Below are 15,780 nucleotides of genomic sequence, written 5' to 3'. Positions count from 1 at the left end.
GGCGATGTTGGACTGTCAAACGTTGATTTATCATTTTCATGATTGCATGGCAGGCTGCTATTATATTACATTACATTATTCCATCTGATTTGTTTTTCTTGATTTATCTGATCCTCCAAAATGTGTTGTTCAGGAGATTTCGACACTGCTTTTCTGTGAATTCCATGCTTCATGGCAACACCCTACTTCCTGCAGTGAATGGAGCCGGCTGGACCAGCTCATAACAAACATTATTTATGAACAATTGAGACCTTTGTCATATAATCGGTTCAGGAATATAAAAGAAGACATATCACAGGTTGTTTTCTAATCACTTACTTTTCAACGTGCACAGTATATAATTTTATCTGAGGATCTAAACAGCAGCAGGTATCGTTTCTGGCTCCGAAGTATCGCGATATTTGGCTGACAGACAGGAAACGGTGGGAAGTCTCGCGATACTTGGTACGTTCAGAAAGGTACTTTGTGCTCTTTAGATACCATACCTATACAAATTACACAGTGTACACATCGAAAAGCAACACAGCAAACAATGTGTTACACGTCTTCTGTTATTTTCCAGAAGTGATTACTTTACAAAAGGTCTCAGTCATTCATAAATAATGTTTGTTCATGAGCTGGTCACTGAGCTCTCATTGACTCCAGTGCATTCTGCCAAATGTCCGGGTAGTTTGGCCAAAGATGGTCTATTTATGAAGATGGGCCAACTTCATTGGAGCCACAAAAAAAACAACCATACTGTTTTCGTGCTCATACCCAGCCACCCACCCACACACATAGCTCCGTAAGGGAGTGGTTGCACCACTCAAAAAAGTGTGGGCACCCCTGCTGTATAAGGATGTTGACTCTAACGTGTATAGGTCTTTGGAATGGATGGAATGGGCTGAGGAGAGTCAGGGGACGACAAGCAAGGCTGAAGCCATGAGAGGAATAGACGCTGTCTGCTTGTTTGATATGATACCCTTCTTCATACTCTTCTAAACACTGGGACAGTATGGTTTTTCAACAGCTCTGAGGTATAGCACACTAACACGTCCCCTATCAATAGGGGCCCTGTTCCGGATCCCTCATATAGTTCCTAAAAGCAGGTACAAAACAATTGCACCACCTCACACTAAGTCAGTCATTTTGGGCGGAAAGTATGTTATGTTATGCTTTAGCTATTGGAAAATAGCAGATCTACAAGCTCATAGCGCGGCACCGAGTGCCACGCTACGAGCTTGTAGGTCTGCTATTTTTGAAAAATCGTGAAAATGTGCCTCAAATCATTTTGAACTCGAATGTTTTCTTCTGGGGGGGATCACTGGAACAACATATTTTCAGATGGGGGTCGGCGGCCAATTACATATAATTGTTGGGGTCCTTGACATGAAATATTGAGCACCACTGATATAGAAAACTGTCAGGATTTAGAAGACTTTTTTTTTTATTTCGACGTCAGGCCTAAACGGGTTAAGTCATTTACTTAGTGTGAGGTGGTGCAACTGGATCCAGGTGTAGTAGCACAGTTGGCAGTAGGCAGCGGCAAACGGCAAGTAAGGAATGAGCAATGGAAACTTCCCCATTTAAATGAGGTGCTCCATCAATAAAGTGAGGGCGTGATTGGCTGAGAATAGAAGATTTTCTGGACTGAATTTGCGCTGCATGCATGTACAGTACAGTACAGTACAGTACAGTACCGTACCATGACAAATGTGAACAGATTTGACAGTCTGCCATCGTGCAAACTCCAGCTTTTCACCAGAGGAGAAAAACTTAACTTAAATATATATCCAAAATGAGTTAATAGCACAGGCAGACTCTTCACATACTAGAGCATGTCTGAAATAAGTGTCAGAGCTGAAATCGACATGTAAATATGAAATAAATGCTTAAACATGTAGCTAGGTGTAATGTTAGAGACCACAGCAGTGAACCTTTCAAGCCTGTTTTCTCAACTCGCTGTTTTCTGCAAGACATTACTCTATAAGCCATATATCCAAAACTGGTGGGTCAAACTGAACAACCAATATGTTAATTTGAAGCTATGATTCCCTGCTTTCATATGACATTAAAAAACGAAAATTCAAAAAAATCCAATGGCAGTCCCTCAGTCAAATTTAGTCACATATGTTGTTATGTTATCGCGCATTCATCACTTTTCATGACAAGTAAGCGGTCACATGGCCTGGTGTTATCGCTGTTTCCTATACACACACACACATGCATGTGCTGTTTTCCTCTGACGTCTGATTGTTGCTGTGTATGAAGCCACATTTATATTCCGTTGGTGTCGCTTGCTGTAACGTGTTTACAGTATAAAGCTTGAAAATCAGTTCTTGTCAGAAAGCAACACCGTCATGTGAGGGACTATAAATATATAATCATGACAAGGCCTTCCACTCAATATCCCCCACCCCCCTGCATCATTCTCCTTCCCGCCTCCCCTCTCCTTCCCTCCTTACCTCCTTATCTCTCTTTCTCTCAATCTCCCCCCCCCCCCCCTCACAGTCTCTAGATCTCTCCCTCTCTCCTTCACTCACCCACCATCTCTCTCTCTCTCTCTCTCTCTCTCTCTCGTCCTTCCCCTCCTCATCTCTCTCACGTTGTCAGTGATAAAGCCAGCCATCATGCAGTCTGTCTGGTTTGACTGATGGCCCAGGCAGGGCATATCAGTGTGGGGGGGGAGGGGAGGGGGCTGAGAGGGTATATAGAAACCATGGTTGTTAACATCCAGTGTAGAGAGAGAGAGGTGTCCATCAGCATTATCCCACAGGGTGGGATTAGAGATGGAGGACGGAAACTCTGTAGTGCAATGGAAGGTATATGCACAGATATATATATACAGGTATATGGGGACATAGTAGAAGAGAGAGTGTACTTACAGTACACAGCAGTGGTTTTCAACCTTTTCATGCCAGGTATTAAACCCCATTTTGGGGCGGGAACCCCTTTTGGTGTTTTAAACATTGTTATAATTTCACTTTTGAAAAATAGCAGATCTATACAAGCTCATAGCGCGTGCTACGAGCTTGTAGATCTGCTATTTTCGAAAATTCGTGAAAATGTGGCGCAAATATTTGAATATATATTCTTCAGGGGGCACATTTTTAACTCAAATGTTTGCTTCTGGGGGGGGGGGGGGGTGTCCCTGGAACAACATATTTTCAGATGGGGGTCAGTGGCCTATTACATTCAGGGTTCAGGGACTACAGTAGGAACGCACATGTACTGTACCTCTCCTGAGTGTTACTTAACGCAGCTAAAATAGCAGATCTACAAGCATATATATACTGTAACATATTGCATTGTGAGCTTGAAGTCGTACTATGAAGTCTAAAATGTAGCTCTTTGCTGCATTTCTTCCAGTAAACTGTAGAATTTGCAGTAGATATTGCATTGGTTTGAAATGTGAAGGTTGTGCAATGTCAGAACAGTCAGATCACCATCATGACTGTCAGATTAATGTCAGATCACCATCATGACTATTAGATTAATGTCAGATCACCATCATGACTATTAGATTAATGTCAGATCACCATCATGACTATTAGATTAATGTCAGATCACCATCATGACTATTAGATTAATGTCACATCACCATCATGACTATTAGATTAATGTCAGATCACCATCATGACTATTAGATTAATGTCACATCACCATCATGACTATTAGATTAATGTCAGATCACCATCATGACTATTTAACAGTGTTGTTCTCGTCGACTAAAACTAAGACGAAAAATGTTCGTCGACTACCTTTTTTCACTGACGAAAACTAATTGGAAACTAAATTAAAACTAAGCTATGATGACTAAAACTAAGACTAAATATGTTAACGATTTCGTCAACACATACAAACTAGACTAAAATGTTAGGAAGGGACTAGTGGACAAGAGATCCAGTATAAGTAATTTTACACTTGGTTGCATGCTGAAAATAGCTGATCTACAACACGTCGCAGCACAACGTGTTGTGAGCTTGTAGATCTGCTATTTTCAGCAAGTCATTACGACGGCATCAAGGCCCGCCAAAAACTAAAACTAGACTAACACTAAAACATTCCAGGTGACAAAAATGTAACTAAAACTGAATGGAACAGCACTGCTATTTAATGTAATTTACGGTTTTAACTCAAATCTTTTGAGATGGGGGGTCCGTGGCTGAAAACATATAATTTTGGGGGTCCTTGACATGAAAAGGTTTGAGCACCATTTCGATAAAGCAACATAGGTTTTTCAGAAAACTTTTATTTTTTATTTACCCAAGATAGTAGCTGAGCACAAGTGCTCATTTTCAGCAACGCCCTGCACATAGAGACACACACATTAAAACCTGGGAGCTGACCAGTAGAACCACAGTCTCATACTGTTGGCCACTAAGCAGCTCCACTGGAGCAGTTCAGTGCCTTGCTCAAGGGCACTTCAGCGGTGTTGGGTGAGTGATGACAATCACTTTTTGACGACAATCAGATTTTTCCTGCCCGCCCCGGGGAATCGAACCGGCAACCTTTCGGCAACAAGGCCGCTCCTCTAACCCTTATGCCACCGCTGCCTGTTATGATTTAGAATTGGCCTCAGGTCTAATACTGGTTAATGGTTTAAAGCTTTGTTCCGGACAGCCTCTGAGGAGAGTGTGTTGGATTAAAGGTCAGATTGTGCCCCCTGGGCGGTCAGAGTACTCTTTGTTAATGACACTGACACCATGTATTCGGCCTTTATGACACGAGAGACAGAAATAAATGCATTATTTTCTTTACAATGTATATGTAATCTATCCCTTGACCAGAGCTGCATGGTCAATACACTGACATATTGACCCATATGGACAACAAAAGATATCCCCAACTATTTCTGTCCTTCAACAGGAAAAGAAACAATGATAAATGGATCTCTGATGGGGACGGAACGAAAATGCACTTGCTTTGCAGCCTTTCTCGTTGTCATTTTTCAGACATACACTTCTTGTTTTTATTTCCCCCACCACCAATTAAATAACACCCTGTGATGCTGTTGTGACAGTGGCATTTCTTTTGAGGTGGCACTTGTTTAATACGTGATTTGCTGTTGCACAGCTGTGGTTTATGTCACTGTTCTAGTCTGATGTTTATTGCAGTGCACTTCCGCCATCTAGTGTTCATATACATGAACCTCGCCCTGAGAGAACCAAGGTTCACAGAAGGGTTACAAAGTTACTGTATATTAAAACATCCCTGCTGTTTTGTCTTTGTATTATTATTATTATTATTATATTTCATATAATAATTATATGACAGAGAAACTTTTGAAAAATTGTCATGTTTTAGAAGGCATTTGTAAAACATGACGTTTTCTGAAAAAACAATCTACAGTATGTCAGTGGTTCTCAAACTATTTCATGAAAGAAGAATATATATTCCAAATGTGCGCCACATTTTCATGATTTTTCAAAAATAGCAGATCTACAAGCTCGTAGCGCGGCACCGAGTGCAGCGCTATGAGCTTGTAGATCTGCTATTTTTCAATACATAAAGTACAACATAATGCTTAAAACACCAAAAGGGGTTCCTGACCTGAATGGGTTATAAGGGGTGTAATTTACCCATGTCAGTGTCGACATTAACGTGATTCAATACTTTCCCCAGAGGTTACGTTTTTTTGTGCCTATACATGACTTTTACTGTTGCATTTTCTTTGCTATATTGTCCACATTGTTTTTGTTTTTCCATTAGTATGACATGTCTATAGTGTATATTCCACATGGATGTAATTTTATCCTATGATATAGGCTACAACAATTCCCGGAGACTGTCAGTTCTGAAGCCCTGTTTTTTTGTTTTTTTTAAGGCATTCTCCTTCACATTTTAACTGATTCTTTGTGTATCATTTTTTTTTTATTCTGTTCCAAGTTAAAACTATTAACAAACAAACACACTTTGTAGCTAATTTGAATGGTTTAAGTGTAGCCTGTAATATTCAAAGAACAAAACACACTATATGCAAATAGACCCCTCTGTATGTCAATGTCAAGGGATCACACGTGACACGATGAATGGAAGGTCATCTCTTCAGTGCATGCAGTGTTGATTTTGGCAGCTGCACTTTTTCGTTTTAGTCATAATAGTCTCTTGAATAGTTTTCATTTAGTTTTAGTCACATTTTAGTCACCTGGAACGTTGTAGTGTTAGTCTAGTTTTAGTCGACTAAATATCATAAGATTTTAGTCGACTAAATCTACAGTTGATTTAGTCGACGGCAATGTATTTTGGCGGGCCTTGATGGAGTCGTAATGTCTGATTTACACTTGCTGAAAATAGCAGATCTATAGTATGCTATTCTATCTGCATGCAACCAAGTGTAAAATGACTTATACTGGATCTCTTGTCCACTATAGTCCCTTCCTAACATTTTAGTCCAGTTTTTATTTGTCTACAAAATTGTCAGTATATTTAGTCTTAGCTTTTAGTCATCATAGCTTAGTTTTCATGTATAGTTTTCGTCCGTGGAAAAAGGTATAGTCGACGAACATTGTTTTTTTGTCTTAGTTTTAGTCGACGAAATCAACACTGCTCTACACACCCCTGCTGTTGCTCATAAAGAAACCCATACCCCAGTGTGGTCACAACAACACTATAGTCATGGTCAGATAGACAGTTTGGGGAAATGGAGAAAAAAACGACAGGAAAGCACAAAGCGTCCATGTGTAGAACATGGCCATGCAGAGCAGAAAAAACCCTTCCTTGGAAACAAGTTTAGACTAATGCATATTATCATCCCAGTTGATTGTAAGTCGATATTCTTTTTTTTTTTCAAAGTCGAAAGTGGAAAGGCCCGTGTAACCAGTTTAGCCCGACGCATTATCGGATCATTTTACAATCATTTTTGTAACATGAGAGGAATGTCTTCTCTGCCTCAAGAAGGAAGTATACAAATCTCTTGTCTCCATTTTCGATCACTTTTCTTCTTCAATCTGGACCCACGCAGAGCGCAGTATATACCACGCGTCCGGACAGCCGCCAAGACCTCTCTAAATGAATGTTTTATGAGCAATTTTAGTCGAGAAGTCCATAATGGCATGTCGCTCTAATGTCCTGTAATGATCGTCCTGTTGATAGCCCCGCCTCGATGCCTGCTGCTGTGTACACTACGCCTCTGACAGTTCTTTGACCATGGTTTTAAAGTTAGTTTGTTGAATCTGGTCTCCTCGCCGTTCTCTCATTAAGGACCGCACATATTCTACTCACTGCTTTGGGGGGCTTCGCAAAAAAAAAAAAAAATCAAAAGAATCATGAATAAGACTTTTCCCTTGAGAAAATCCGTATCAGGTACGTGTGTGTATAGCTGTCATTGCTTTATAGCACCCCTTCCGTAAGTAACTTGCTTTTTGCTTTGTTTGCTGTTTCCGCAAAGTGTTTAAGTGCTGGAAAAATGTTTCATAGTCTACTCTATGGTTTAGTGCCGATGGCATTTTGGGCTGTTTTATGATCATTTTGAGGAAGGATTTTTGCTGAGCGCTTTATGCGGCTTTTACTGCAGTTGGCTGTTTTGGAACTGTCCTTGGTCCTGGAGCGGCAATGACCTCAGCGATCATGTTTTCATTGCCTCTGCTCCTGTGCTGCTGCCGCCGCGTTCTCGTCGAGTTTGAACTTGAAGTTGTTTCAACATTATACCGTAAGGTCCGTAGCCCTTATGAGACTTAATTTGTGAGACTTTGTTTATAAAAAAATAAAAAAGCATATTGTGGCAGACAACATTATGGGCTATGAAAATGATTAGAAAAGAGCGGAATTGAAAACAATGTAAAAAAAAAAAAAGTATTTCGATTTTTAGGGAAATTTCAATTTGACTAATATATTAGCCTATTCAAACGCATCTAATTGATTCCGGTAATGGTGGGCATCTAAAAGAAGTCAAAACGAGTCTTTTCTAAGGCAATTTCAAGTGAGGACTGTAGATGGCACTATTGGTGAGGACATCGTAGGCATGGTTATCTTTCAGGCACTGGATGCAATGCAATGCATGCAGTTCAGTGTCGGGGCACATGCAGCCACACTATGGTGACTACTGGGGTTTCGTTTTCATTCATTTAATCGCATTGTCCAGGCGGGGGTGACCCTTCTGATGATGATAGTGTATCGTCACATTACGCTGTACTAAAACCCCGAGTAATCGTATAGGCTAGAAGTGCTTTTTTATTATGTTTTTAATGCATGCGCCTCACTTGTGTGAGTGATGTCCTAAAAGGAGCTGCACCTTCACCCCACCTAATTTTGGGGGAAAAAAGGAGAAGAAATAAGATCTGACATATTCTGCTGGAAAGAGTAATGCTGTGCTCTTGTTTCAATGTTCATGTCTTTTTAATTCATCATTTGCACGCGGATTTTAAATAATCCTATTTTATTCAACGGAGACAATAAAGCCATTAATGACACACAGACACACAGGTAGCCTACTGAGCTAAGACAGCTAGGAGGACCCAATTGCTGCTATTTAACTTCCCCATTAAAACACAACAGCTTAACAGTCTCTGTCTGTCTGTGTCTCTCTCTCTCTCTCTCTCTCTCTCTCTCTCTCTCTCTCTCTGTGTCTCTTTCTCTGTGTGTCTCTCTCTCTCTCTCTCTGGAGTTTTGGGTAATTTCATTTTACATAACTCGCAGGGTTCATCATGGCCATTATTAATACCTATCTCTACTCTAGCCTGTGTCATAGACTCACTCCCCCTTTCCTTCAACCCCTGTTCACCCCCCCCCCCCCCCCACCCCCACCCCCTCAGCATTAAACGAGGTGCTTTTAGGGAGCGCAGCAGCAGTAGGTAGTCCGTGTGATGTCTGTGCTCTCTGTAGGAATACTGCATCTAAAATGAGGCGAATCACGCTGTTTCGGTTTGTTGTTCCCCCGCTTAAAAAAGAGAGAATTGGGGAAAACAAGTGAGATCTCTTTAGCGATTCACTGCATTTCTCAAAGCCTGGTTATTTATTTATTTTTGTCTTTTTTTTCTCTCCACTTTGTTTTGTAGAAGCACTGGCAGCAGTTTGTGGAAAGCGTCTGCAAAGCGATTAGGAAAACACTACAAAAAAAATAATTTTCTCTGTGTTTGCAAACAGGTGTTTCCTATTTCCCCCCCGTGGCTGTGCGTTTTGAAGCTTTTTCATTCACTATACCTGCCTGTAGCCGACTCTCCATGTGCGTGCGCGGCGATGCCTATAGTTTAATGGGATATAGGCTACCAAGGCAAAACCAAATCGATTGGTATGGTAGGCCTACCTATTAATGAAGATTACTACAATGACACCGACCGGGAGGACTGTCTGTAATGCGCTGTGGTGAAACTCTTTGTGGAACGTCAGAGTGGAACACGTGTGCCTTTTTAATACTTTGGTTGTTGAGTCGACTCGAGTGTCACTTTTTTTCCTGAGACGCGCACAATTTACGAGAGACGCCCAGAAGCAACACAAAAAAAGACACGTCTTGCTGACTGCAGGACATTATATCTAGGCTAACTGGCGTTGCAGACAGTAGCCTATTACTATAACGTTAGTAACGGAGACTTGTTCTATTATTGCCGTGTAAGCCTCTATTCTTTTCGTTTCGTAGTTTTACTCACTACAGGTATTGTCGACGGTGCCTGCCCATCAGATTATTTTGGGAGGAGGAGGGATATAGGAGGGGAGGAGGAGGGGGTTTGGTCGTTGCTTGGTTGGAAGGACTGACTCTCTTAACTCTGGAAGTTATTGTCTCGAGAGAAGAGCGCAGTCAAACTGGCCATGGCCGCAGCGATCGCCAGCTCTCTTATCCGGCAAAAAAGGCAGGCGAGGGAACGGGAGAAGAACAATGCCGGGCGAACGGTGAGCAGCCCCAACAAGACCAAAGGGACCTGTGAGAAGCCCAGTCGGCTGAGTGTCTTCTCCCGCGTCAAACTCTTTGGCTCCAAGAAGAGACGGAGGAGACGACCAGGTCTGATGCGACTGTGTGATTTCAATAGGCCACCATCATTCACCACTTCTTCTCACAATAGATTTATGTGATCTTTGTAGTTTTGTACCGCATGCGTCTACTTCAAATTTACGAGGTTGAGGGGCTATAGCTTGATTGATTTGAGTTTATTTGGTGATAAGAAAGTGCACTTAAATGGCATAGTAGGCTAGTCCTATACATTTGTATTGAGTGAAAAGAAAAAGAAGACGAAAGAAAAAATAGCCTGGCTCATTTGTTTCCACTGTGGTTCTATGGGATGGTATTATATTCCTTTAAGTTTTAAAAGATGAATGGCTCTGCATGCCAAATTTGGTTGGGATCCATATTTATACTCACAAATGGACATAATGACCTGTGACATCTTTAGACAGCACTAAGGGATGTATTACTGCATATTATTGGTCCTGCGTTCTTCAAAGTCTGCTTTTTCAGTTGTTGTTGGATATAGGACAATTGCTTAATTGTTATAAATGATCTTGTTTTGTAAATTATCTCTTTATTGCTTATCCCTATACAGTGGATGATCAATATTTCAAAGTTTAAATACACATTATACCTATTTTACGAGTTGTGTGTGTGTTGCAAACGTGAACATTTATGATCATAGTTTTGTATGATCGAGCGTCCATGGTAATTATATTGCAACAATATATAGTGCTATATTTCCTCATAGTCTAGTGTTAAAGGAGTAGTTCACCCGAAAACGATTACACATTTCTGGGTGGGAACCCCTTTTGGTGTTTTAAGCATTATGTTATACTTTAGCTATTGAAAAATAGCAGATATACAAGCTCATAGGGCGGCACCGAGTGCCACGCTACGAGCTTGTATATCTGCTATTTTTCCTAAGCCAAATCCTAAGCCAATCATTTGATGATCGTGTCATCGGTCAGTAGGCTAGACTCTGCCGGGAATCAAATGATATATTGGCTTCATGAAAACAAACAAATTCAAGGCTTCGTGGGGTGTGTAATTGATAGTAAATAAGTCATTTATTTAAATGTATTTGAGGGCATGCAGCAGGTCAGAATCACAGCTGATCTCAATTCCAGAGTGACCATGAAGACTGCTTAACCCATTACATTCTACACATTGATGGATTGATTCATTTGTCAGAAATGAAAATGTCTTCTAAATCAATACAATATTTTTTCAAAAATGTAAAAACCCTAACCCATAAATAATAATGATGTACAAGCTCACAGCGTTGAAGGAAGTTCCACACTGTGAGCTGGTATAGACCTGCTATTTTTGAAATAGCCAATGCAAAAAAATCTAAAATGACCACCGATGCTTATCGGCTTTCAATAATCCAGGGAAGACATTATAGTCCCGACTGCAGCCTTCAGCCTCCACAACGGGAGCCAAACCCCCCTGCTATACACAGTGCAATGCTCAGTGTTCATTTTTGTAACTCCAAGAGTATACAAAATGTAACAAATGTGTCTATTTGGTTCCATATTTTTGTATATACACTCTCAGAGTTAACCCATTTTGGGCGGGAACCCCTTTTGGTGTTTTAATGCATTATGTTATACTTTGTTATACTTTGTATGAAAAATCGTGAAAATATAGTGCAAAAATTTGATTTGCACTATATTCGTTCGCTCTCAGAGCGAACGTTTTTAACTCAAATCTTTGCTTCTGGGGGGGTTCCTGGAACTGCATATTTTCAGATGGGGGGCTAATTACAGATAATTCTGGGGGTCCTTGACATGAAAAAGGTTGAGCACCACCAACATAGAAACATGGGTTTTTCAGAAAACTCATGATTTAGAAGACATTAAATGTCTTTTAAAACATCAGTTTTCTGAAAAACTTTTTACAAATTTTGTAGAATCGGGATCAGGTCTAAATGGGTTAAATTGCATGCGGTTTTGCAGTGTAGATCTGACAACGTCTGTGTGTGTAGAGTAGACCCGTGTAGATCTGACAACGTCTGTGTGTAGAGTAGACCCGTGTAGATCTGACGTCTGTGTGTAGAGTAGACCCGTGTAGATCTGACAACGTCTGTGTGTGTAGAGTAGACCCGTGTAGATCTGACAACGTCTGTGTGTAGAGTAGACCCATGTAGATCTGACAACGTCTGTGTGTGTGTAGAGTAGACCCGTGTAGATCTGACAACGTCTGTGTGTAGAGTAGACCCATGTAGATCTGACAACGTCTGTGTGTGTGTAGAGTAGACCTGTGTAGATCTGACAACGTCTGTGTGTGTAGAGTAGACCCGTGTAGATCTGACAACGTCTGTGTGTAGAGTAGACCCATGTAGATCTGACAACGTCTGTGTGTGTGTAGAGTAGACCCGTGTAGATCTGACAACGTCTGTGTGTAGAGTAGACCTGTGTAGATCTGACAACGTCTGTGTGTAGAGTAGACCCGTGTAGATCTGACAACGTCTGTGTGTAGAGTAGACCCGTGTAGATCTGACAACGTCTGTGTGTAGAGTAGACCCGTGTAGATCTGACAACGTCTGTGTGTAGAGTAGACCCGTGTAGATCTGACAACGTCTGTGTGTAGAGTAGACCCGTGTAGATCTGACAACGTCTGTGTGTGTGTAGAGTAGACCCGTGTAGATCTGACAACGTCTGTGTGTGTGTAGAGTAGACCCGTGTAGATCTGACAACGTCTGTGTGTAGAGTAGACCCGTGTAGATCTGACAACGTCTGTGTGTAGAGTAGACCCGTGTAGATCTGACAACGTCTGTGTGTAGAGTAGACCCGTGTAGATCTGACAACGTCTGTGTGTAGAGTAGACCCATGTAGATCTGACAACGTCTGTGTGTAGAGTAGACCCGTGTAGATCTGACAACGTCTGTGTGTAGAGTAGACCCATGTAGATCTGCCGCAGATCGCCCCTGGGCTTTACCCCCTCTCTGTTTGGCGTTAATGTCTGCAGACAGTGCAGAGCTGGTTCAGGTTAATTGATGACTGCAGAGGCTTGCTGAGCATGATTCAGCGCTGCGTAGCTCGTTGTAGGTTAAATCCTCTCTGGGTCACTTCACATCCCATTCCTCTTCTGAGGGGGCTGTTACCCTTTCGTTGGTTCTCCCCTCGTTCTAATAGGGCTGGGCGATACCACCTCAAATCCATGACGGATCAAACTTTTGCCTCGCTTATACGATTAATGAAAGCTTATTTTGATTTGATTTTTTTTTAATGAAAAAAATCAGATCTACAAGCTCACAACGGATCACACAGCTGCATGTGTTTGTGTACAACTATTTGTGTACAACACCATTGTACAACTAAGTATAATACAGAAGTAGTTAATCAGAGTAATGGATTTAGTCGATAATCTATTAGAATTGTTGTGTGACGATTCATTGATACAGTATACTGTATAAGATGTTTTTAATTTTTAAGTCTGCCGACGTCAGGCCTAAATGGGTTAATAATCCCAGAGTTAAATTAACCCATTCAGGCCTGAATTAAAAAAAAAAAAGTTTTCTAAATCATGACAATTTTCGGAAAGATTTGAGGCACATTTTAACGATTTTTCAAAAATAGCAGACCTACAAGTTCATAGCGCGCCACTCGGTGGCGCGCTATGAGCTTGTAGATCTGCTATTTTTCAATAGCTAAATTATAACATAATGTTTAAAACGCTAACGCTAACGTGACATGGATGCGTTCCAGGTATCAATGGATTAACACTGAGGAATTGTTTTGCTGTTCTATATTCACCAAGAAACCTCCATCTTGGAGGAGTAATCGGCTCTCTGGTGTTGGTGTACCATCAGAACTGTTCATAGCGTGTGTACCATCAGAACTGCTTGTCTCCATACAGAAATAGATGGTGTGTACAGAGTGAATAACCCATGTGTACAGAACATGTAACCTTAGTTCTCTTTAGTTATTCTGTTAGCAGATTCAAGATGGAACAAAATACTGTACTGTACATTGAAATGGTATGTTAACAGTACCACACCCTTCCAGGTCCATTTTTACACTCCGAGTTAACCACAGGAACCCATATTGTCCCTATTCTGGACATTAACAGGTGAAAATATTTGGTGAAAATAGGCAGACATTTGGTAATACTTCAAGCTCACTATGCGGCACGTTGTAAATTGTCTATTTTTGGTGAAGATATTTGATGTAAAGGGAAAATAGGAGCGTCCGTGGGGGACCCTACTGATTGATTGATTGATTGATTGATTGAAAATTGTATTAACAGTTTTGCAGAATGGGTACAGTTCAAGGAAGGTACAGGTCAATACAAAAAGGATGAAACCAAGGGTCCTCCATTTTTAATTCATCAAAACATTTAAAGACACACAAATATACACTTCTATGAAAAAACAAACATCATATACACGGTTCGAAAAAAGGAGAATGTGTACAGTATAGAAATAAAGAGAGGGGGGGTACTTTTTTTAATACATTTTTTTACAGGGGCCAGTTTCGAATTGCAGCCGCCGTATGTGCTCGTTGAGAGTGGTTTTGAAGGAGTCTAGGGGTTCACATTTCTTAACGGCTGTTGGTAGGGCGTTCCACATTTGAGTGGCAATAGGAGTGAAATTAATTCAACCTCTTGTTTGAGCTGAATCCGAGTTGAACGTGGTTTGTGGAACTCCCTGTGATGTTGTGATCGTGGACTTCGCTGACATTCAAGAAGTATTTTGACAGCTACAGATATCTTAGTGGTGTGTAGCGTCTGCTGAATCTCGTAGACCAGGCCCATATGGCCCGGTATTGAGTGAGTTTGGGTTTTCTGGGAGTAAGGCCAAGTATAGTAGCCTGACAGTTTGAACACTTAACGAATTACGTTTAAAAGAATTGTGGTTAAATAAACAATGCAGATCTTTCCAGTGAACAGTGCCCGAGAGCACCATGCGTATAGAACCGCAGCAAGCCACAAAGCCTGTCGTCTAACCCCTCTGTCACCTTGTGCCCCCCCCACCCCCACAGAACCCCAGCTGAAGGGGATCGTGACAAAGCTGTACAGTCGACAGGGTTTCCACCTGCAGCTGCAAGCAGATGGAACCATTGACGGCACGAAGGAGGAGGACAGTGGTTACAGTTAAGTGTCAACTTCTCTTTATCCATTTTTGTGACTGTTTAGAGTACCAGTAGGGGCAAAAGTGGCGCTGTTGTGCCAGAAACAGAGAGAGAGAGATAGTGTTGCACTGTTGCCTGCTAATTACAGAGAGAGAGGGAGAGAGAGAGGCAGGGGGAGAGGGGAGAGGGGAGTTGCACCACTCAGTTCACACGGGTGTGATCTTTAGTTATTTTTATCGCCATGCAGAGCGTATATAGGGTATATAGGTCACGAGCATGACTTTCGAGTACAGAAGTCCTAACGTCACTATCCCCACTATACCCCCTGGGTCACAGCCTTATGTTTTGTATTGGATTTCTCACTGGGGATCTAAATGGGCCCCATTTACACTGGCAGACAAATCCAGCCTGAATCAGATCCGAGCCACATCCGGATTGGAATCTGATGTGTTTAAATGAGTCATGTGACCATTTAACCCATTTTGGGGCGGGAACCCCTTTTGGTGTTCTTTAAGCATTATGTTGTACTTTAGCTATTGGAAAATAGCAGATATACAAGCTCATAGGGCAATAGAGACCTACAAGCTACGAGCTTGTAGGTCTGCTATTTTTGAAAAATCGTGAAAATGTGGTGCAAATCTTTGAATATATAGTGTTTCAGAGCGAACGTTTTTAACTCAAATCTTTGCTTCTGGGGAGGTCCCTGGAACGACATTTTTTCAGATAGGGGTCGGCGGCCAATTTTCATATATACTTTGGGGGTCCTTGACATGAAATGGTTTGAGAACCACTGACATAGAAATGAGTTTTTTTCAGAAAACGGTCATGATTTAGTAGAATCGTCCT

The 15,780-nt window shown here is 41.3% G+C and overlaps 1 protein-coding gene across 1 annotated transcript in view; it reads left to right on the top strand.

The window, feature by feature from the left end:
• The first annotated feature begins 9,714 nt into the window (after positions 1-9,714).
• Positions 9,715-15,780, top strand: part of fgf13a (fibroblast growth factor 13a) — a 47,911-nt gene continuing 41,845 nt past the window's right edge. Inside the window, exons 1-2 of the mRNA XM_079508294.1 lie at positions 9,715-9,913; positions 14,845-14,955. Of these exons, the coding sequence (XP_079364420.1) occupies positions 9,724-9,913; positions 14,845-14,955 (301 nt within the window). The 5' untranslated portion in view covers positions 9,715-9,723. The remainder of the gene's footprint in view (positions 9,914-14,844; positions 14,956-15,780) is intronic.

This window comes from Electrona antarctica, assembly GCF_951216825.1.
Source record: "Electrona antarctica genome assembly, chromosome: 1".
NCBI lineage: Eukaryota > Metazoa > Chordata > Actinopteri > Myctophiformes > Myctophidae > Electrona > Electrona antarctica.
This window is presented reverse-complemented; position numbering and strand designations above follow the sequence as displayed.